This window comes from Dicentrarchus labrax, unplaced genomic scaffold, assembly GCF_905237075.1.
Source record: "Dicentrarchus labrax unplaced genomic scaffold, dlabrax2021, whole genome shotgun sequence".
Taxonomy (NCBI): Eukaryota; Metazoa; Chordata; class Actinopteri; family Moronidae; genus Dicentrarchus; species Dicentrarchus labrax.
In genome coordinates, this window is record NW_026136721.1 from 11,012,305 (window position 1) to 11,036,457 (window position 24,153).

Sequence of the window (24,153 nt, forward strand, 5' to 3'; positions counted from 1 at the left end):
TACTGTTCTGCCAATCAGCAAAGCATATAATTAAGTAATTGTTTAAAAGGCTAAAGAAAACTTCCAAACTGTGTTTTTGGTGGATTAGAAACCACAAAATAATAGTTTCCCCCTACAACTTCTTCAACACTGCCCTTTTCTTCCTCTGTACCTATCTTTTAAGACACTGTAAACAAGCCTGATCTGATTTCATAGTGTAGCACAGCACAGTATTCTGTTTTAGGTCACTGGTCTGCGGGTATGCTTTAGTGGCTGCTGGTATTTAAAGTTTTGTTTGTGTGGTGTAGTAGTGTTGTTTAATTTTCAGAGGCCAGAAGTCTGGGCCGGCTGTCTCCAGTGAGCTGTACTGAAGTTCCTGTGCTTTGTGCTGGTAAATGATTGACCCAGCCTGCTTTTTGCTCTGCCCGTATATCCTGCAGCCTAAGCTAACAGTTGAACTCCTGTCTGAAGGTTTCCACTGGGCAGCCACAGTCGTACCTGAACGTTCAGTAATGGGGCTAAATCATGAGAAGCCTGTCGAGGAAACTCCAGATACAGACTAATTTATAACTCATTATGGTAATTTTCATGCTTCATGTCTTTATTTGGACACCCAGGGCTGACTCTCAGCTGATTCCATTGGAATATGGTTTAAAATCAAATACGACCAGCTCTGTAATACTAAGATCGTTTAAGCTTATAACTTTCACAAATGGTAATCGCACAACACATGTTAGGAGTTTTGAATGACATAGGCACTTAATATAAGAAGTAGCAGACCAAAATAAACTACAACAGTTGGTTCCATTATGCCAAATATACCACCATATCACCACTACTGAGGTTTCATGTTACATTCATGTCATGTGGGAATAACAAAGCAACTTGCTTGTAATATCACCAGGCAACGATTCATCTTTTCCAACTACTTAATTAGAGTTTCATTAGTTGTCAATTCATTGATTTATTATTCTTTTGATGAATCGACTAGAATCAGTCTGATGCTGATTGCAGTTTCCACAGTCTACAGTGATGTTTTTAAATTGTTTGTCTGACCAACTCTCCAAAACCCAAAATATATTTAATGTGCTGTAACATCAAACACAAATAGAAAAATCCTCACGTAAATGAGGAATCCAATATCAAATTGGTTAATTCACTAAATATAATAGAAAAGGCCCTTTTTGCCAAACTTTCAAATTTTTTGTTTCAACTATAGTCACATAGCTATAGTTGAAATGACTCTTCCACGGCTATAGATGTGATCTAGCACAATTAATACTGTTGTATTATATTATTTCATTTAATTCTGTTTCAGATTGACATATGTTTTTTACTTATGTTTTACCACACACAAAAAAGCTTGATAATGATCGTTTCCCCCACCCCTCTGTAATGTGTCAGTGTTGAGATATTAGGCAAGACTGTCATTTGCATTTTAGAACAAACTGTGAAGGTTTGAGGCTTATTTGGACACCAGATACTAATAAACCTGTATTGTAAATTGAGCAAAGGGAATGTATGACCCAAAAATGCTAACTGACACAGGGGCTATTTTTCTAGTCATTGAATGACAAAGGTTTAGATGTGACACTACAACACTGCAGAGAATTTATAACCCAACTTTATTACTACGTCATTGTAGCAACTGAGTTATAGTGGAACTAGTGGGTGTGTGTGTGTGTGGGTTGGGTGTGGATGTCAAGTAAATCCTGAGTTTATACTTGACATGTATGTGGACGTTGGGTCGTCAGTGTGTGTGTGTGTGTGTGTGTGTGTGTGTGTGTGTGTGTGTGTGTGTGTGTGTGTGTGTGTGTGTGAGTGTGAGTATGGTAGAGGGCAGGGCACAAGGCAGGGCGTTGTATCTTTACCAACAGCCCCAGTTACTTGGAACAAAAGCTCTGTTGTTGAAAGATCATGTGACTGTGTGTGTGTGTGTGTGTGTGTGTGTGTGTGTGTGTGTGTGTTCCACCCTTGTCATGTGATCTGAGCTCAGGGCAGGGTCTAAGAAGTGCTGAGTAGCTCTGAGAGGTTCCTTCCATCCAGGGAACAGGCAGACAGAGACAGCGAGCATGCAGGCGGAGAGAGGAGGTGAACTGCCAGGCAGATGGATGGACGGATGGATGTCAGACAGAGAAGAGGTGTGGGGGAGAGACAGAGAAAGATACAGAGAACGTCCTGTTGCTCTTGCTTACCAAGGCAAGACAACACCAGCCTTATTCTTTCATCCTCCTTCTCGTCTCTCCGTGGATTTTGAAGCAGCAGCCAAGTAAAGATGCAAGCCTGCATTTTGAATTGCATCAACTTTTCTGTGGCAAGGCAAGTTCAGACTTCTTTCCTTTTAGTTTGGACGTGTGTGGCGGGATCACATGGTGGGAAAGTTGGCCTGTCAGGATGACTCCGCTGTATCTTGTGAAGTCTCCAGACTAGCACTGACTCACCATGAACTAGAAAAATATTGGCAAAAGAAACAAGCAACTCGTCTCCCCTCACCCCTGAATTTGAGGCATTCACATTAAGACATGTAGCTCTAGCTCTTATACAAAATGGCTCTCATTTCAGACATATTTTCAATTCCTAGAATACCAGCATGACTAGTAAAGAGTGAAAAGATCAAGCTGGCTGCTTTTAACCTTTAAAATTATTAATTTTGTTGCTTGTAATGTGACAGGTATCTGCTGGTAGTTTCTGAATGAAGTGGTTTGCTGAAATGGTAATAATGCAGGCTCTTTTACTCCTTTACTCCTTTCTACCTCCGTTTGAGCTGACTAGCGATAAGGCAGCCACGTGTTCGCAGGCGTCCAGCAGGTCCTGTAATTCTTGTTTGAGTCAATGAAACTCTTAACAGATCAGTGTATTTGCTTTTGTGTGTGTGATTGAATGTGTGTGCATGGGATTAACCCACTCTGGGCCTGCAGCATGCATGTTTCATGGTCCATGTCTGTATTTCTCTGCCTATATGGATGTTTTCAGTGTCTTAGTTGGGTGAAAATAAAGACTGGATAGAGAGGAAACAACAATAGAACAAATCTCATCTAAAATCAAGGCATTCAAGAGAGGATTGCAATGAGAGGTTATTGCCCAGGCTGGTCCATACTGACATATGCTGTCATTTTAGTGCCAGATCATTCTGTTGACCGAGTGAAAACATACATGCACCACATACAGGACTCTGCACTTTGAGCCTCCCTTCCACTCAATGTCTTTCTAAATGACTTTCTAACCAAATGAGTTAGATGGGCTCAATAGATTACCAAAACCCAGTGTCACAATCCCCAACTCTTCCGTGAACTTGCAGAATGACCTCTGTCAGTTTAACAGCAAAATAACGGCACATGGTGCAACACATGTACACACCTTTCTTTGGTTATCCTGTTTCTGTGCCAGAGAGCAGCAGGTCAAGTATGAAGTATTACAACATGTCTGCACGTTCTTAAAAAGTCTAAAATCCAATAAGCTGAATTTTAGGCCTTAAAATGTCTTTAAAATCATCAATTAAGTTAATGTTACTTGTATAAAGTTGCATTTTTTCAGTCTGTCTGGGAAACATCTGTATTACTCATGCTGTAACAACTACAAAACAAAACTGACATGGAACCAATAAAGATTTCCCTTAATATCCTTTGTACTTTTTTTTTTGCCAGTGTGGACGTAAAATAGGTGTTAAATTGCATTCATAATGGTCTTAAAAAGCCTTACATCAAACCTGAGGAAACCTGGAGAAATCCTGTATGAACTGAGAATTAAAATGGACCACCGCACACTGAAATTAGTTCATTGTGACTTTATTAGGAACGAACAAAGTGTTTCGCCTCTAGCTCAGCCTTGATGATGTTCCTACAACCTCCCAGCACCAGGTTGCTGATGACTGTGCACCGGGAGTTCCTGCTTTAATATCAGAAAATGAAACTGGTAGCATAAAGGGGCTCCTGATTTCCTGATTTCCTGGGACTCAGGAGCCAGACACACCAGTTAGATGCTTTTGTGAGACCTGTGGATGTGTCTCATGGGTGTTGAACCCCTGCAAGCGTACTGCAAATCTGAACTAAACTAGCCCCTCTGAGACAGAACACACAGCGCTGTAGATGTGTGTCTGCTGTATGCTGTTGAATAATTGAACAGAGGATTTCCATCTGAGCTGATATCATGTTGGTCTCAGTAGCGGAGGAAACACCAGCACTGCATCGCTCATTCATTATACAGCAGTTAGAGCAACTGAGCATATCCTCACCATGTTAGAGGATGTATGGTTTGTCATGCATGAATTAACATTATGTTAACATTTTGCACTGGAAAATCCAAAAATATTGAAGTGTCGTTGAGTTATTTTTTAGCTAATCCCTTTCTTTGTGTGTACAGAAGAATTTGAAGAATTTTGCCCAGGATTATCTTTAAACAGAGGGTGGGCTCCCTTGGCCCTATAAGAGGGTAGATGTGCTGTTGTCAGTTAGGAGAATAGAGTTTGTTCTGTTTTTGACCTTGTTTATGTTGAAAATAAAGTGTCAAAGTATCATCCAAACACATCTGTTGACGTGCATGTAGCTGTTTTGAATGGTGACACGTGAATGATGCACACTTTCAGCTCTCAGTTTCATTTGGCTGACTTTTTAATCAGGCAATTGAAAGCTACACAAGCAAAAGTCAGCATCCTCACCAATTGATGATTCATGTATAAGATATGGAAATAAAGACGGGGTAGAGGTAGTATTGTACGTATTGTAAGGAAAAATGTAAGACCTTATATTATTTTATTCAAATATAACACTGTTGAGTTACTCACTTTACATACTTGAAGTGATGATGTGAGACAGGTTAGATTTTACGCTTTATAGTTTGTATTTTCTGTTGCCAGGTTTGGATGCGGTGGCTGCAGTGTAAGTCCAGAAAAGAGAAAGACAGATCTGTTAATGCTACCTTAAACTCTGATCTAGTAGCATCAAGGACCGGCTCCCACAGCGAGGATGTTCTATTCTGGTCTGAACGGGGCTTTTTTTTTTTTTTTGACATAATGTAACCCCACTAAACAATGTAGCATGAAATGCTCCTTGGGCTTGGAACAGGGGTGAGCATGTTGTTAAGTTGCATGTTACTCTTACTTTTTTGTTCCCTTTGGAAGCTACACAACTGACCAGTGTAAGTAAGAATACCACAAATCCCAAGTCAGCCCTTTAAAATCTGTGTAAGGAGTAGGTGGAGCATCAGCTTAAACCAAATCATGCAGTTTGTGTGTATCTGTCTGCCTCTCCATGCTCCTGCCTTCCCTTTGTCTTATATCCTATTGTTGCCCCGCAGAGCAGCACAGAACAGGAACCGAGGGCCCTGAGGTTCTTAGCAACTGTTACCATGGTTCCAGTCTGCCCTGCCTAGATCTTCCAGTGGACACTGTGTGCGTGTTTGAAGGGCTGACTTGGCTTCCTGTCAGTGCATCTCTTCCTGTAATAGCAGACAGGCACTTCCTGTAAGCCACAGCCAGAAGCAAAGAGATGAAAAAGATACAGAGATCTCGGCCTTTAATGAGGTCTTGGTCTACAGTTGGAGGAAGGTGTAGTTGCATTTCAGCCAGGTGATTTTTATTTTGGAAAGAATTGTTCAGGTCATTGAGTGTGAGCAGTCAGGATATGGCAGTGCTCCAGCAAACTTTCATTTATTTATTTTTTTAGTGAAGCAACTCAAGGGTTTTGGGAAATACCGAAAGTTAGATGAAGAGATTGATTTTGTTCTCATGTCTGCACAGTTAATATAAAGCAACAGCCGGTTAGCTTGGCCTAACATAAAGACTGACAACAGGGAAACAGCTTGTATGGCTCTGACTAAAGATCACAAAATCCACCTACCAGCAACTCTGAAGCTCACTAAACATTGGCAAGAAAGCATATTTTTCAAAAAAAGGGATATTTTCAAAGCAGTAAACAAGGAAACAGCACAGGCTGGCACTGGGGAAAAGGCAGACTTCTGTCATCATCAAACTTACTTATGACACAATATGGTCTTTATTGTGTTGAACAAAGTTTTGTTTACCAAGGCTTCTCTCTCTTCTCTCTCCAGGGTCCTTTGTTCAGCAAACTGGTGGGGGCCACCAGACGGAGGTGCTGAGGGGAACCACTGGCTGTGACTGCTGATCGCAGAGGAGCATGAGTCATGACCTCAGTGGTACTGGTCGACACTGGTGGGACGGTGGTGGAGTATGTCACAGCCGAAGAGGACCCCCAGCAGGTGGAGTGGAGACAGACACAATCTTTTCTACTTTCTGTTTTATTCTATCATGGAAAACCTGTTTTTACTGTCTCGCTTTCTTCCGTCTCTCAATCCCTTTGCCCTGGAGGAGGGAGAGTGCGAGGTGGACGAGGAGCTTGAAGGAGAGGTAGAAGGTGAGTGTGAAGCTGAGGAGGCCTATGAAGAAGTACAGGACAGGGAGGAGGCTCAGGACTACCCGGCAGTCATAGTAGAGGAAGTACCCGGCGCCAGCCTGGCCGAGGAGCAAGGTTACTCAGCCCAGGTGTTGGTGTACGAGGACGAGGCCTACCTGATGCAGGAAGTGGGAGATGAACAAGAAGTGGAGACAGAAGGGGAGGCAGGTGAGACATACCCATATTTATCAGATATTGGCTCATAATCCTCCTATTGGTGCTCTAGGTTAGTGCAACAGATGACTCACATAAAACACATACAAAGCTTGGTCCTTAAGAAACCTGTTTGACCCGAGGAGCTGGGAAATCTGACTCGTGTTTCTTTTCTGTATCTTGTTACCACTGCTGATACACAGTTCCCATTTCCTCTGGGTCACTAAGGTTTTATATTATTGGAAAAAGAGAGGAATTTTCCCTGCTGTCACCTGCTGCTGAACTGTTCACATTTTGGGTACGGGCTGCATGTTTCAGAAACAAGACATTGGTTCTGGACATTTATGACTCAAATTTTTCTTTTGCTACAATTGTAAAGATTTACATAGTTTCAACTGTAGCCAGAGCTGTTGACTACTTGTGTCCTAGTGCTGAATCCATCAAATCAAAATGCTTTCATTCATATTGTACCTTAAAATGTCTGCTATGTTCCTCTCTTCACCCCTGACTTTAAAACTTCTCAGGCTTCTGGTGTAGTACAGAGGTTAGAGTGTGTATTTAGTGTTTTATAGAAAATGTTGCTTTTGTTTGTTGTGGTCGTGCTAAAATGGGACATATTTGTCATATGATTCTGCTGTCAGTGACACAGTCTGGTTAAGTAGGATGTGAGGGTTACAGGCCTCTGTGTTCACACACTGCCACCTTGTGGATATTTTTTGGACAGTAACTATTTCATGAAGAGCTCAGGTATCCAGTATTATCTCTGATAAACCATTAATTCCTTATCAATGGTGACTAGAGTCCAATCCAGTGCAGTGTTCATAAGTATGAAACTAAAAGACTGAGTGTGTTAATATTATTTTGAACTTATAAAAGCTTCATTCATTTGTAATGTCCGAGGTTACATCTCTAAACTCCATTTTCACATAGCAGGATCAAATATATGTTAGAATTAACAGAAAATGTTTTGCATCACTGAATATTTTTGCCAATTTTACACATTCAGTCAGCTTGGAGGTCATAATTTTAAAAAATACATATATTGTACAGTTTACTGTATTTTTTTTGGGGGGGGGCTTTTATTGCCTTTAATTGATAGTGACAGCTGAAGAGTGAAAGGAAAGGGGGAGAGAGAGGGCTGATGACACGCAGCAAAGGGCCACAGGTCGGATTCGAACCCTGTTAGAGTTGCATTTGTTGGAGTAAAACTAAAAAATGTAATGGCACTGAGTGCCTACCACCATGGGTGACCCTCAGCTGAAGAAACTAGTGTTCAGAATAGCCTTTAACTTTAAATACATAATTGTTGTCTCTTTGTGTAATTCATTAGTTTGTGTCTGTTTAATCTCTAAGACAAACAACAACATAAGAAAAAGTGCATCAATTGAAAAAAGTTTGAAAATGCTGTAGAAACAGATACTTATTGTTCAACAAAACCTTTGCAAGCTGCGAAATCTGCAAGCTGTAAGTGTAGTAGAAAACTATAATTTATTATTATTTATTTAAGAGTTCAAGGGTCATGTCTTGACTCATGATGTTGCCTCAATCCTTAAATTATTTTTGACACAAAGTTTGAGCAAAACTAAAGAATATTTTGTACATGTAATTTTTTAATGGTTATTTGCACTTTATTAGTTATTTTGTTTGAGTTAATGATAATATTTGAATTTACATAATGTACATGTTATCTTGCACAATGTACAGTATATTCCTCACATGCAATTAACTATTGCAAAAGTATCTATTTCAATTATGGAATTGATAATGGCCTCCTAATAGATTGATCAATGTGTTGGAGTGCATTTGTCTTGTACAAACAATCCTCGTTAAAACAACAAAATACATGTTGTGAAGGTATTCTAATCCATTGTATAAACACAGCAACAAACTATGCAATCATTACAAAACGCTCATTGTTTTGAACTGAAGTAGGTTAGATAGTCCTGTCTTAGTGTACAATTCTTAGCTGTCAATTCACCGTTCAGAGTGCACATTTGTTCTGAAATAGTTTGTTTGTTTGTGCAGTGAGTTTATTTAAAAACGGTTATCACAGTACAGCTTTATTTGACGTAGTCACTACGCAAGTGAGGGAGGGCGATGGAAGGATTTCCTGTGTCGCCGGCGGAGGGATACACTCCTGGCCCTGTAATGCGTCTCGTTGAATTCGAGGAGATTTCCCATTAGCGGCGGAGTGATATGAGCTAGTAGCTTCCTATACAATTCAGTGAGAAGTCAATGTGAATCTGCAGCAAGGGGAAACATGGCGACTTCACAGCATGAGGGGCACGCAAACCAGCTCGATCTACTCATCAGAGCTGGTAACGTATCTTTACGTACCTACAGCTTCGACCCGGGAGCTCACGCTAACGCACGGGTTGTGTTTTTAACCTCGACCGCTGCGCCTCGGCGCGCTGAGCAGTGTGCTGAAGTAATGGAGGGCAATCAGGAAGTGATCACCTTGGTAGCAACCTGCATGGCGTTGCTACACGGTTTATCAAAGCCGGTTTAAGAGGTGAAAAACTTCCGCAGGGCTCGCCAGTGTGCACAGATGGATAGTTATCTGCACAAGGTGTGTTTTGCATGTGGGAGCAGGCTCTTGTCGCCGCGGTGGGATGTAGAATAACGGTCCGCAGATCGGCTCTGCACAACCAGGAAGTGTAAAGATGTTGTCTTTCCTACGTCTTTGCCACGCTGTCTGAGTCGGAAGGACATGTGGGTTTATTTTTACTGGCAGAAATCTGGTGCACAGTGTTAGATCTCACCGCTTTATTATTATAATTTGGTAGTATTTAACCGCGATTGGCTTTGGTTTGTTCCGTTAGTGGGATTTATGTACAGTAACAGTCTGCACACATTGTCCCCGAATAACAGTATAATGGACATTAAAAAGTGATGAGCATTGTCTCATATTATTGGGAGTTGTACGTGTGGTGAGCACATTTCCCACAGTGGCAGTGGCCGCTGTTGGGATATGTAGTTTGATGTCTCCGTTATGGAGCAGTGCAGCCGCTGACTGAAGCGTGGGACGGCCTGGCTCACTCGCTTTCTTCCCTGTGGTTGTTTTCAGGTGCGGCTCCAGCCTTCGACCTCGCAGAGCTCGACACACACATTATGTGTGTGTTCAGTCGCTTGGTAACCGAGTCTGGTAATTAACGATACGTTTTCAAAGCACCGGGTCGTTTTCACTCATGTTTAATCGCAAATTTCAAAGTATTTTTGTCCGGTATCGATGGCGGAAGCATTGTGTGTGTGAGGGGGCGGGGCGTGTCTTTGATCGACTTGTCCGGTAGTCCAATAGCGTGCACGCAGCTTTAGAACGTCAGCAGGAGGCCAATCAGATTTAACGGGGGGCGGGCTATTCAGACAAGAAGGAGCCAATAGGAGGTGAGGCGGGTGTTGAGTGACAAGAGGATTTGTGAGCTTCTTCGAAGAGAACTGGAGGGAAAGGATGAGGACTGTAAACACGGAAGTTATCGGACGCAGCACTACTTTTTGTCGGACTTGCTGCTTTTCTTGGCGCCGTTACACTGTATTATAGGTTCATAATAGGGATTTTCCTCACATATACAAATATTATTTTAATACTAATACTTTTATTATATGCCACCCACACATAATGCACACTTGTTACAAAATTGTCAGTGTTTTGTAATTTTCTCTTTCTCAATAATTAAGCATACATTAAAATCCTAACAGTCTAGACAGACTAGAAATGGCCAAAGTATCTTCATGTGGTTATGTTAGTGGAGCCAAGCCGTGGCTCTTTGACCTCACTCTTTTTGGTGGTCTCTGCTGTGATATCTACCAGCATGTCCTGTTTGTTTATAAGAGTGAGTGAACAGTGGACAATCTAAAGATAGCCCATTTCTCTCCTGTGCCTGTTGCCTCAGTGAGATAGCCAAACATGGACAGGGTGTAACGCCATCTCGTGTTTCCCACCACTGATTGACACCAACAGCAGGTGCCCTGGGTTCCTTGTCGGGGTCCAAAATGGGGCCATGTACCACTTCTTTTACAACAGACTGAATCCCATTTTTGTTTTAAACGGCACTGTGTCTTTTTGTGCCATGTCTTGCCATAGTTGAGATAGTAAATCAAGACTGCGTTTAGTGTTATTCTAGCTGCCTGTCAGTGCCATGTCTGCATGCTGGTTTTGGAAGGTGGCTTTATGTGTAGTTGAAGCATTTCACTTGACCTCCCTGAACCTTTCCTCCTGTCACTCTTCTGCATGCTCAAACAGTCCTGGTATCTGGTATGCAACTTCACATAAAAGGCAAAAGTGCGGTTGGTGTGAAAACACTGTCATGATAACTAGTTGCACAAATGCAAAGAGGCACATAATGAAGACATTTCCTGCTGTCAAGGTTGCACTTTACATTAAGTCATACTGTGTCTGGATCAGAGTGATTCTGTTGTCCACTGAAATTGTCATATCAGTGTCCTAAAAAGCTTTTCACTAGGGGGCGCCATATAGTTGCATTTTATGTGCAGCACTGTCTTAATAGTGTGATAGATGTGACAGTTAGCAGTACTGCTATGGGAAAGCAAGGTGTTGATCCTCTGTGGGGATTTATTCAGTGTAAAACAGGCTCCCCTGGGCTCAACCAGTAACTTTATTTTTGCTAAACTATTTTCTTATTGTCTGTGTGTTTTCAGTGGAGGCCTCTGTCCATGGCACCAGTATCCACTGCTCTGACAAGACCTTTGAGGCTGCTGAGGCTCTGCTACGCATGGATTCACCTTCCAGCCTCAGAGAAGACCGTAGCCCAGGTAACACACACACACACACAAAACATGGTTATTTACACAATTTAGAAAAGGTTACACTTGAAACTGATAATTTCATCATATAATTATATTCATCTTTATGTGGTTTGTCAAAGACATTTCTCTGCTGTTATCTTTGCTGTAGTTTGAACAAAGTAATGCATTCAAGGTTAAATAGTTCCTAAAGCTCCAAAATATAGTTTTAGGGAGGTTTCACAGCCCCTACAATTTTCCTAACCTTTAGAACAAACCAAACACTGTAAGCATTTGTTAAACAGGTAGATTGTTGGTACTGTAAACTTGGTGTAAAGAACCAAGATTATGAAATAAACATTTTTAAACGTTTCCTTTCCCACAAGGAGCTTTAACCTTTTTAGCAATAAGAAAGTGCGATTGTGAATTTCTCATCAACCAAATGGTTAGTTAAACTTCATAACGCAGCTTGAAGTCTCACTCTTCCCTCTGTAATTTCCTCCATCCAGAAGCCTTTATTCCACCTTACGTAGCGACACCGAACTTCCTTCACGCTGCCATGCGTCCAGAGATGATTGCAGAGACAGAGGTGGAGATATCGACAGAGGAGTGCTGCGATGACGAAGATGAGGAGATGGTCACCCTACTGGAGGAACCAGAACCAGAGCACGGCCACGAGCCTGTCAGGAAGAGGAGAGGTAGACAAAAAGAGCTTGGTTGTGTTTCGTGTTAACACAGAATTCACTGAAGTGAGAGAACCCCCAGTAGTCCAAAACTGCAGAAAAACTATATTTCCATGCAGTTGTTGACCCACTATCGGCTCTATATGTGGAGTGTGGGGAGTTGAGCTTTGGAAAATGGAGGAATTGTGTTTTGAAAAACCGAGTTTTAAATGGAAAACATCTGGCTGCTCTGTGATTAACCTCACCCCACAAGCCAGGCCGCAAACCTCAAACCTCGAGTTACACTGTTAATTACAGTTATTGAGTTTATCCAAGAGCACCATCTAGTGGTAGGCCTTTACTGTGGATCCAAAGTCCACCTCACAACTCTGTGATTGAAGCAAATGATTAAATCCTATTTTAAATTCTTCCTTTTTATAGCTGGACGGAAGCCAAAAACGCATCAGTCAGCTATTTCCAACGGTTCACCGGACCTCGGCATCAAGAAGAAACCAAGAGAAGGGAAAGGTACCTAATAGTCCAAAAGTTACTGGTTCTGATAAATGTAGATGTATACGTAAACCTGGTTCCATTTGAATGTGTCACGCAAAGATAAAGGTTGGTCATTTGTTTGATTCCCAGCAGGGAGCACCACCTACCTGTGGGAGTTCCTGTTGGACCTCCTCCAGGACAAAAACACTTGTCCCAGGTACATCAAGTGGACCCAGAGGGAGAAGGGCATCTTCAAGCTGGTTGACTCAAAGGCTGTGTCCAAGCTGTGGGGCAAACACAAGAACAAGCCAGACATGAACTATGAGACAATGGGACGGGCACTTCGGTGAGAAGTGTGTGTGTGTGTGTGTGTGTGTGTGTGTGTGTGTGTGTGTGTGTGTGTGTGTGTGTGTGTGTGTGTGTGTGTGTGTGTGTGTGTGTGTGTGGCTTTTTCATATTTGTGATTTTGGGAAGCAGCATCATAACTCCCGGTAATCCCCTTTCCTCAGATATTACTACCAGCGTGGCATCCTCGCCAAGGTAGAAGGCCAGCGGCTGGTTTACCAGTTTAAAGAGATGCCCAAAAACATAGTCATCATCGACGACGACAAGGCAGAAATGCCCGGCCCTGACGACCTGAACGGCTCAGAGGCCGTCGCATCCTACGAGCGCGTGCTGCCCTCGCCAGACATGCTGCTGCAGGCGACCGAGCTGTCGTCCTCCAAGAAGCCCAACATCCTGCGGGGTGGGAACAGGGCCCACATGGTCCAAGCTCCTGTCGCCACAGGCAGCAAGGCACTGGCGGGAGGTGGTGCAACGGTGGCGGCGGGCGTGCCAAGGATAGTGACCGTTTCAACCGCACCAGATGGGAGTCAGCAGTCTCATACGGCCATCTTCTCCAACGCCACTGGGCCCAGGTTAGACTAGGTTTTACATTAAAGGGTGTGTCATTAGCAGGCTAATGCAAATGTTGAACATCTCTCCCCCAACAGTAAGTATTGACTCTCTGTGCTGTCTTATGTCTCGTGTACAGGACGGTGCGGGTCGCTATGCAGGTGCCCGTAGTCATGACAACATCGCTGGGTCAGAAGATCTCCACCGTTGCTGTGCAGCAGCCGGCAGGAACGACGGGGGCAGGCGGCCACACTACCCTCCTCGCCAATACATCTGCTCTAGGGGCCGCTGCTGGTAACACCAACTCGCAGCAGAAGGTGTGTGTACTTGGAAACTCATTCAGTGTGTTTGTGCGTATTATATTAGGGTATCTGCAGCAGCTAGGACGCTTTATCGTCTCATAATGTGAAAAAATCTAAAGGAACATTTGAATTTATCATTTTTAATGAAGCCATCAATCCATTTTCTGCTGCTTATCTGGGTCCAGGTTGCATTGATTTAATCAAGCATGTAATTAAGAATTACTGTTATATATTGCTGGGAAATACTGAAATAATAAAATATTTTGTCATATCATCCTTAATGCTTTTCCATCATGTTTCTGCTGGTATAATCGTAAAACAGGTATTAGATTGTTCTCTATGTGGTATTAAAAATGTCTTAAAATTTGTCTTAATGAAACTTGTTAACGCTGCAGAACCCCTGTACAGGCTTATAGATAATTAATAATACTAATAATAATTAGTGCTGTCAGTTAAACGCGTTATTAACCGCATTAACGCAAACCCATTTTAACAGCGTCAATTTTTTTATCACGAGATTATCGTTTATCTTTGTAGTTTTTTTCACATGCTGTTGCAACAACTAGTAATGTTAGAAAAAAAAAAAAAACACCACACCGGATCTAGCTAGACCGGAACCAAAACAACACACACATGTTTAAGAGTAGTAGATGTTACGTTTTGAGTGGATGGCGAGAACGAGATGCTGAAATGGATGCCAATAATATTCTGAATGGAAAGTTTACTTTTAAAAAGTTGCCAAATGGTTCCATTGACAAGACCAAAGTGATCCGTGTGTTTTGTCATTGTGTGATTAATTGCGAGTTAACTATGACATTAATGGGATTAATTGCGATTAAATATTTTAATTGTTTGACAGCACTAAATAATAATAATAATAATAATAATAATAATAATAATAATAAGGTAATCATATACATGTAACATTCTTGGTTTTCAGGCTTAATTATCTCTATTGACTTAATTTGTGTTTTTTTTTTTTTTTTTTTTTATGGCAGGTTGTGATCCAGACTATTCCCACCATGGTCCCAGCCACAGCAGAGAACGGAGACAAGATCACTGTCCAGCTGGCCAAGATCATCACAATCCCAGCTCACCAGTTAGCTCAGTGTCAGCTCCACACCTCCACAGGCACAAACAAGCCCAGCATCGGGGGCTCCCCAACGGGTATCAGCCTCATTGGGAGCCCCCTAACGGTCCGGGCCCTGGCACCTGTCAACGTCGCCCCGGGAACACAAGTGATGAGACTCACCGTACCGACGCAGACGCAACAACAGACTCTGGTGGTGTCACAGCCGGGTAGCGGGGCGGGGGTTGTAACGGTATCGACAGCCAATCAGACGGTGATGGCACAGCCTCGGATCATAAGCGGCGTCATTAACGGTTCGGAGCTGGTGATAGGAGCACCAGCAAGCGGAGCGGTCGCGGTAGAGAAGCTGAAGGCAGCAGGGGTCCAGGTCCAAGCTGTGCAAGTGCCAGTGACGGTCGCAGTCCAGCAAAACCAGATGAATCCCAAAACATCAGCGGCTGTGGACGCTGTGGACGCCGAGGTGGTTATCAAACTGGAAACACCCGACATGACGATAAAGACGGAAGAGCCCGAGTGTTGAAATGCACAAATCTACCGATGTCCATCTTTTCCTTCTGTCAGAGAGGGATCGTTTGTACATGTCTGACGTCATTTTTTACTCTTGTAATAACCAGCAGCAGTCTGTGAGACTTTAAAGACTCCTGAAGGCCTGTTTTTAGTCCTGAACCTGTCCTCACATCTTCCCCTGTTGCTGCCTAGAACTTTACTGAACTAAGCCGGTCTCCCTCAGAACCACACTGAAACCTCTGAGTGTTGTGTACAGGGTTCAAAAACAGACTTTAAAGGAACTTGTTGGGAAAGGTAAAGGGACCAACCTTGATCACTACAATTCATGCCTTCTAAATGGATCGCTATAACTGACTCAAATTTGGAGGGTAAAAGGAAAGAACCTTGAAAATACAAAAAAAAAAACAACAACAACCATGAAACACTACAAAACGAGGCAAATAATTACAACTAACCAAAATGTGAACTATTGAATAAAAAACAAGTAGACACAGTGGGGCTGAGGGGGTAAATGAAGATTTTGTAGAAACATTTATCATTTTGTCTCTACAGATGCTAAAACCAGCAACTTATAATTTTTTTTAAAAAACTTGTATCACTGTGCAGATCAAATGGGGGTGGTGCTATGCGAGTCCTAAAAGTGTGAGAGGAAGTGGAGTTATAAGAAGCTCTTAACAAGGAACGATATCAGACAGAAAATGGTCATGTATGTACATATATATATATATTATCTACTATACAGTTTACGGAGCTAAAGTTAACGGAACAGCCTTAGATTTTAATTTTGACTTTTTTTTTCATGTATTGTCTGAACAGTAAGCTGAGATTTGTTTTTGTGTTTTGATACCTTGCACCAAGCACAGTATTATTGAAACTAGGGGAACCAATATTTGTATTATTATTAGTTCCTCTGTCTCTGTCAGGCTGGTAAACGCTCATGTAGATTGAATCTTACAGAAGACAAAGCAACATGTTTTAGATCAGTGGCCAGGTTGCTTGCAGTGTGCCCTCCAGCGTCTAGGGAAATATCTAGAATTGAATTTCAGACTTATTTTATAAAAAAAGGATCTTGGCTATCACTCAATTCTTTCACTTTTTGACAGACGTTTGCTCTTGTCACAACCCAACTCAGTCTGGCTGCATGGAAAGCTGATGGATGAGCTCTGAGCTGTGCCATGTCTCGAAAAAAGGAATGTATGTAAACTCAGATCGAGAATAAAACGAAGCAATTGTTTTAATTATTGAAAGAGAGGCATTGAAAATCACAAGTTTATGTAAAATGTCTGCAAGAATTCTCAAACCACTGTGTATCCCAGCTTCACTTTACTTCTGGCTTAAAACAGAGGGTCAATTTGCCAGCATACTTTTTATTTTTTTGCCATTTTGGCCCTGCCCCTATACTTTATTTTATTTTTTTTGTATCTAAAAAGAGGGAAGATGGAGAGAAAGATGTTTGTGTTCAGACTGAACTGTTTGTATATTCAACATTTGAAGTATATTCTATTTTGCTGTACTCTTGTTTCAAAGTGTATTAGATTTTACTGAAATATATAAAAAGACATTTGAAACCTCACAGCTGTCGTTTTCATCGTGGTTTTATGTATTTGATTTACAGTTTCTTAGGTTAACATTGATGTTTGGAGGTTAAACACAGATAACATTTATTTTCTATCGAGTGCAGACTGTTTCTGTGGTTCCTTTGTTCTTCTACCCAGTTGACTTTACAGAACAAAGATAAATCAGGGTGGGATTCACTTGTGCTGCAGCTGAAAAGATGTTCATGAACTCGTGTTGAAAGTCTGAGGTAGCCTTTGACATTCTAGTTTGTGTGACCTTTAAAAACAGTGTTTCAGTTTGACATACTGTAAGGTGAGCACATACAGTGTAATGTGTCAACAGGTGGTAAATGACAGGAACATGAACCTATGTGGTGTTCTGACACTGTACAGGGAGACTTTATTTCCTATCCTAATGGCAAACGTTCTGCCAGTCTCTGGGCTGTCTCTTAGGCATTTTGAGGATTATCCAGAATGAGTGGCATTAAAGTGACCTTTTAAAAGGGTCAATTCAGCCAAATTACAGAATACACTTCCTGGTATCTAGCTATGCAGATAGCTTTGATTATATTTACACCGGTCCCGATAAAATGGAGGTGAATGGAATTTAGTTTGTGTTGCTCAAAGCGTTAAACAAATACGTTGCAACAGCAGTACCTTTTCAGAAACAATGACTCAGTTAATCTGGTTAACCCAAGAGTACGCTGTCAGCAGTTTTTATAGGGACTATTTCTTCCAGTAACCAGGACATTGTTTCTTCGTGGATGCACTGCAGTAAAATCTTTAGACTTAGTTCTTCAATGCTCTGAGCACCACAAGCAGAATTACATTCACCACTGTTAGAGCTGCAACGATCAACGATTAGTTGATAATAACTAAACCAATCGATTAATCAATTTGGTCCTTTTCTAAGCAAACATGTCAAACATCTGCTGGTTCCAGCTTCCTAAATTCAAGGATTTGCGGATTTTCTTGTCATTATTGATAGTAAATCTTTGGCTTTTGGACTGTTGGTGGGACAAAAGAAGCAATTTGAGGAGATCACTTTGCGTTCTGTGAAAATGTGATGAGCAATTTTCACTAACTAAATGATTAACGGTGTAAATAATCGACAGATCAATCAAGAAAGAAAATATAAATAATCTTTAGCTGTAGCCCTAAACTCTATTAAATCGGGGTGGACCCCACAGAAATCTCAAAACCTCAACAAATAAAAACAGCTATGTGAATCGCTAGATACAACGATCAGTGGGTGATGTAGGTGAAGCGACCCTTTAATTCCCAGTCCACCAAGTGATTAGCAAACCAACAAGAGTGTAATCAGAGGGAGTAAATCTACATAATACTATACTGCAACAGTCATCAAACAGGAACCTCACACGTACAGCACAAACACTTTATTCTAAGTCACTCTAGTATGTTGGCAGTATGAACTCTCGGCGTGCTGTCTTCATCCTCTCCCTTTCACTCGGACGTGGGGTCTCCTCTGCACACTTCCTCATTCAGTGAATCCGACCAGGAGCCAGTCTAGACTGTCTCTCCACAGCGTCGTCCCTTCCTGTGTGTCAGTACATCATATCCGTGTCACTCCTTCTCCTTAAAGCTGAAGTCACAAACCAGAGAGAGGTGGTCTGACGGATAGCTAAAGGAAGGAAGCCTGTTTGGCCCAATCTGTTCCTCAGTGGGCATGTCCAAAACTGCGTCCACTCTCAGTGTGTCCTGACTATACCAGATGTAGTCCAGAGTGGTACAGCATTCCCCTGTGGGCCGAATCTTCCATGTCGTGTACTCCGGCTCGGTCGATCCGTCCTGGCTGAGTTTCTTATAAGCCGAGTCCAAACCGAGAGGAGACGCTGTGAAACGTCGGTACACCTCCTCAGTGGGGATTGCGTTGAAATCGCCACATACGAGAAGAGGAATGTCAGAGTTAGGGGCACCCGTGGGCCCGCTGCCGTGTTTCTGGACCAGATTCTGGAGGTGTCGCAGGAGGTCGGAGCCCTGGGCGCTGCGGAGCCACTCCCAGCCAGAACGAGCCTTCAGGTGAGTCACGGCCACGCACAGGCATTTCCCTGTGCTCCGACAGCGTAGCATCATCACCACAGCAACCTGAGGCAAGAGAGCAGTGAGTTAGAGGTGCTAATGAGTAGGTTTTTATGTGTGGCTTCAAGCAGAGTCTACCCACCTGATTGGTTGGAATTCTCATAGCAGAGAGCCGTACGTTTGCGCTGTCCACAAACTCGTATCGCGTCTGATCGAAGAACAGCGCGCAGCCGTCGGGGCCGTTGTTGCCCTCCACATCCAGGCACGGCGACCAGGGTTTAGGGCAGAAGTTGCTGCTGTAACCCAGGCCTGCCAGGACCGGCTGTAAGGTGTCATAGTAGTGGTCGACTTCCTGCAGACACAGGATATGAGGTCGGTAGGTGAGGATCTCTTCTAAGATGAGGTACTTCCTGCGGGACCAGCTGAGGGCCTCCGGGGGACACTGGACAAAACTGTCAAGTCCCTCGCCCAGAGCTGAAGGACAGGAGAAAGAGGGACATCTGACTTCACTATAGAGTTAACCTCGAGTAGCTTCACAATACTCTGCAGTTTATGTTAGCAAGTGTTCAGTCTCCTTGTGTCTACGTCTAGTCAACATTTCACACAATTTTACTAAAAAACGTAAGATAGATCAGTGTGTAAATTAGAGAATATTCCAGTTCCACTTCCTGTGAAGTATAAATGGAGTTTTATGGCCACCTGAGGGCGTGTTGGTGTATTATCACCTTGTAAAGTTGATATGGCAACAACAGGTTAGTAAACAGTTGCTTATTTACGCATCCAGCAGACAAAGAGCAACATTAGCATTTCTTGATACCTGGCTTTAAGCTCTGTTTGTTGGGTTTTTATTTTGCTAGTTGCTATTTAAGATAGCTTAACTAATTGCCAACGTTGTCTGCTGTTTGGAGGCGAGTGGTGTACAGTGGTTTAATGGAGATTTTTCTCTGCTGTGACTGGAAACTGAGTGAATCAAAACAGCAGATTTGTGGGCCACAGAACCAAAACAATGACCTGAACAAGGCTAAAATGCTCTCTAGAGCTGAATGAAACTGCGAAAAGGTGACAATTATTTGAGTGACCCCATTCAGATTTCACATAGTCTTTTGATCCCATTGTTAATATTAAATTTCAATTTCAATTCAATTTTATTTGTACAGCACCAATTCATAACAGAAGAATATAAAAACATTGACTGGTGTAGCTTTAACTGGCTTAAGATTGAATGGAAGCAAACGGAGTGAAGAACGAGACCTGACATCTCAAACTTTGTTGTAGAACTGTTAACTTAAGTTAAAATGTGCCAGTAGATGCACAATCCAGTGTGATGCGATATAAAACTAAAAGCAGTCTACCTTGGGCCAGTATGTTCCACTGCATCACCCTGATGGGGCTGCTGGGGGCGCTGTCTCCATCATTGATGTGAGTGAACTTCCTGTGGAAGCGAGGTGGTCTGTCCCCGAGGGCCTCCTCACACTGACGAAGCAGCTCCACTGGATCGGACACCTTCTGCTCCTGCAAGACAGACCTGACACTGTTACCTTTATTTCCCCTCAGGAGGCAGATTTCTACACACACTGGAGTTTCTGAAAACTGTGAACAGAAGAGAAGGAGTCACCTGGCAGAAAGCTGGATCCAGGTTTGTGTCCACGGGAGGATGGGGCGAAGGGAGGGCGAGAGGAGAGCTGCTGCTGAGGGTCTGAGTCAGGGCGCCGTACAGCCTTGTGGCCCCCCCACCCATTGGACACACTGATTTGAAGACAAGGACAAAGTTGGTGAGAGGTGTGTGTGAGGATGGAGAGAAAATATAAAACATTCAACAGAAGTGTAATTCTAATGCCACATCTGTGGTGCAGCAGCTGGATTCAAAGGATTTTTTTAGTATTCTATTCAAGGCATTTGTTGACCTTCAGCTCAGATTATGTCTGCAGAGTCATCTGGAGCAACCAAACTGTGACAAATCCCCGCTTTATTAAATTCACATGATGACTAAGTGTTCCTGTTTCATGTCTCGGGATGACTGCACTCATCTCGCCTCTTGTCCCCCTTTAACATCTGTCCCCTCACATGTGAACCGAATCCCTAATGCAACCTAAAAATAACACTGATGCTTCCCAGTGACTGTCACAGGCTGACACTGAATATTAACAGTTTCAGCAGAGGAGTTGCTGACAAATAGCTTGCCACAACCGGCAAGAGTACAGAGCACTGACCTTATGAACCTCAATGTGTTAGCAAACAGCTGCTTCTTAACACATGAAGCAACACTGACCAACATTAGCATTTATCAGAGATGGGAAGTAAAGTACAAATACTTAAACACCCTTGCATTTGAGGGGAATTATTATTTTACATCATTGCATGCCTTCCCTGCATCAAGACTGTTGCATATCACGTATGGCAGTCATTTGAAAACTAATATAATTCAAACATTCACTCTTCTTTTAGCTAAACTTTTGGTCTTCATGAACTCCTGAGGGAAATACCTGGCTGTTAAATGCTCTGCTTTTGTTTCACTGAAACCACCAGCCAGCTGTGCCTGAAATGCCACATGTAATACTGAATTAAAATATTTTAGTTGCAGGTCGTAAAACCAAAACAATGGTGGAGTTGGTGGAGAGCAATGACTAAAGTGCTCCATAGAGCTGAGGGGAGCTGCAGAGTTGGGTGATCTCTGTGGGTTTGTCACTATGAATGACCCGTCACATTACGCAAAGCCATTAAAGCCATAGTTAATAAATATATTGATTATACCAGCTTTATGTGGCATACATAAACTCCCATACTGCCCGATAACCAGGCAGCCTTTTCATTTTCAAGGGAGGCAACTTTCAATTTTAAATTGTAGGGTTAAGTTTGCGGAGGTCACACCCCGTTGATAATAAGCACTGCCATGTGTGCACACACACACACACACACACACACACACACACACACACACACACACACACACACACACACACACACACACACACACACACACACACACACACACACACACACACACACACACACACACACACACACACACACACACACACACACACACACACACACACGCCATCTGTTCCTCTGGTTTCTACTTCCATGAGTATTCAACATGGTGGCTGTTTGTTTGTGAGAACTTTGAACAGCAGGTCAAACCAAAGTGGGTCAAATTGACTGGTACTTCACGCAAGAGACATCAGACTTGTTCAACTCCAAATGGTGCAGATAATACAATGCAAACGTTAATATTACGTTTTAATTAAATGTTATGACAGCATTAGTTAGCCGACTGTTTGCATTTCCAGCAAGAACATTACAAATATTTGTGTTATGTAGTTATGGTTTGTGCTTTCATTTTCTAAAAGCAGTCATTTTTCAGTAATTGTATGCCATAATTTGTTTCAACAAACTAATTTAGACTTAACTTCTCCTGGGCTCCTCTAGACCAGAACTATATGACTGTAAAAGGAGAGATCAGACACAGTTAGACCACTGATGTTTAGGATCTGTCCAGTTTTACGTGTGAGTGAGCGAGTACAGGACTTCAGTGACGAGAGCCGCCACCACTGTCATATAAAACAAACCCTGGTGCGTTTAAATAAACATACACAGACTTTTTACTCTTTCAGACATTAATGTTAATAATTATAAGGCTCCATGTTTATCCATACATGTGCCAGCAACAGCCAGACTGAATATGGCGATTAAATCCACGCTCTCTGCTGCACAGCATCACTGTCGCTCCTTCCACCTCTGATCTTTGACTTTGTACATTCAAACTGACACCAGTCATGTATATACGATAGATACTACACATCCAAACATGACCTCATCCTCAGTAAAATAAAGAATAGCTGCCTCTTACCCATAGTCTCCATCACTGTCCACAGCTATGTCCACTCTGCACTTGAGTAAATTGTCCTTAGCACCTCCTTTTAACACTACTCTTACTGATACTGTATGTGACTATCAGCTGATCTAAGATTCCTGGCTTCCCTGAAAGTGTTTTCACTGCAAAAGGAGACAGTGACAGATGTGTTTGTCTCTGTGTGAATGTGGAAATCTGACTGCTCACTGCTGCCTATAAAGCCTCGGGGAGGGGGGAGAGAGAGAGAGAGAGAGAGAGAGAGAGAGAGAGAGAGAGAGAGAGAGAGAGAGAGAGAGAGAGAGAGAGAGAGAAGGAAGTATAGACGTCATCAGGCCATATGGAGTATTACAGTTCATGTGCTAGTGAGGAAGAGGGGGATACACTGCGCAATCCGAACCCCTGCCCTCTCACAGTTACCCGCACACACACACACACACACACACACTAACAAGCGGAGTGCGTGGCGGATAGGTTACTGATTGTATCTGGAGATTTGTTGCATCGTCACCTGAACACTGAGCAAAAGCATAAAGACAGAGCAACATGGAGACACACCCTCACAAACACACAATCCACTTTCAATGGGTCACAGTTTGTTAATGATTTCCAAATATTAACTTCTGTACAACAATGACTGCATGAATGCACAAACATGCTGAGTGTGTGTGTGTGTGCATATTGCAATAATAACTTCCTCAGTTTGCATGTTGTAACAGCACTCAGGTCCCTTTGATCATAACTCATCGTCACTAATGGTACGTCAATGTTCAGTGTTGTTTTCCATTCAAAACATTGTACTTTTCCAAACTGAACTAAATGTAATCATTATTTGGGCTGGAATAAAATTTTGTCATTGACACAGTATATCTGTTCAAGGCCTCGCTAAGGGATCGCGGCAAAAGTGTGAAGAGTCATGAGATTTAAGAAAATACATTTTTGCAACACATTTCTTTTCAGTTTTTCTCTCTTTTTGTGAAATATTGGATTGTTTTGCCTCTTCAGGTCAGTAAAATCTATTTAAATGATACATTAGTCTGTAGCTCAACCACACACTACCTAGAGACATGCAAACTGTGACAAGAAGTCAAGTCTCAACTATTGGGAGGACTGCTAAGATCACGGTCCCTACAGGATGAATTGTACTGACTTTGGTGAGCCATCAGGGGGTAAACATTTTTGTGTATCATCATCATAATTGTAAAATCTCAACATCTGGATGAACTGGCACCAATTGTTGGACAGACATTTAGTCCTATTGACTTTAATGATGCCCTGACTTTCTAGCGCCACCATGAGGCTGACATTTACAGTTGTGCAACTATGTAGATTGATTGTCATGAAATTTCATACAGAAATGAATTGTTCCCACAAGATAAATTGTAATTATTTTTCACAATGCGCCATCATCAGGTCAGAGTTTCAATTTATGTAGTACCAATACCTGAAAATCTAAAGTCTCAGCTGTATTTGTTTAGTGC

The 24,153-nt window shown here is 42.4% G+C and overlaps 3 protein-coding genes across 8 annotated transcripts in view; 2 read left to right on the forward strand and 1 right to left on the reverse strand.

Moving 5' to 3' along the window:
* The window catches only part of mgarpb (mitochondria localized glutamic acid rich protein b), an 18,785-nt gene extending 15,187 nt beyond the window's left edge, over positions 1-3,598 (forward strand). Inside the window, exon 7 of the mRNA XM_051386357.1 lies at positions 451-3,598. The gene's annotated coding sequence lies outside the window, so the exon portion shown is untranslated. The remainder of the gene's footprint in view (positions 1-450) is intronic.
* Positions 1-16,799, forward strand: part of elf2b (E74-like factor 2b (ets domain transcription factor)) — a 17,888-nt gene extending 1,089 nt beyond the window's left edge. For 2 of the 6 annotated variants that reach the window (XM_051386350.1, XM_051386351.1), the window contains exons 2-10: positions 6,025-6,192; positions 6,302-6,554; positions 11,196-11,309; positions 11,789-11,977; positions 12,383-12,469; positions 12,584-12,779; positions 12,943-13,350; positions 13,467-13,644; positions 14,628-16,799. In XM_051386350.1, the coding sequence (XP_051242310.1) occupies positions 6,118-6,192; positions 6,302-6,554; positions 11,196-11,309; positions 11,789-11,977; positions 12,383-12,469; positions 12,584-12,779; positions 12,943-13,350; positions 13,467-13,644; positions 14,628-15,239 (2,112 nt within the window). In that variant the 5' untranslated portion in view covers positions 6,025-6,117 and the 3' untranslated portion in view covers positions 15,240-16,799. Of the gene's footprint in view, positions 1-2,148; positions 2,299-6,024; positions 6,193-6,301; positions 6,555-8,706; positions 8,858-11,195; positions 11,310-11,788; positions 11,978-12,382; positions 12,470-12,583; positions 12,780-12,942; positions 13,351-13,466; positions 13,645-14,627 lie in introns of those variants that run through there. The other 4 variants (XM_051386348.1, XM_051386352.1, XM_051386353.1 and 1 more) reach the window with 4 other exon arrangements.
* A 6-nt stretch (positions 16,800-16,805) lies between these two features.
* On the reverse strand, positions 16,806-22,895 carry noctb (nocturnin b). Its single transcript, XM_051386360.1, has 5 exons — positions 22,673-22,895; positions 20,438-20,568; positions 20,175-20,334; positions 18,965-19,296; positions 16,806-18,888 (listed from the first exon to the last, which is right to left on the reverse strand). Exons 1-5 carry the CDS (start codon positions 22,683-22,685, stop codon positions 18,367-18,369), a joined length of 1,158 nt encoding a protein of 385 aa, XP_051242320.1. The 5' UTR covers positions 22,686-22,895; the 3' UTR covers positions 16,806-18,366.
* Positions 22,896-24,153: the final 1,258 nt, after the last annotated feature.

Coding starts and splice junctions, on each gene's coding strand:
- noctb (XM_051386360.1), bottom strand. Junction 20,335..20,437: donor TGGATCCAGCTTTCTGCCAG/GTGACTCCTTCT, acceptor TCTGTCTTGCAG/GAGCAGAAGGTGTCCGATCC. Junction 19,297..20,174: donor GTGGAACATACTGGCCCAAG/GTAGACTGCTTT, acceptor CCTGTCCTTCAG/CTCTGGGCGAGGGACTTGAC.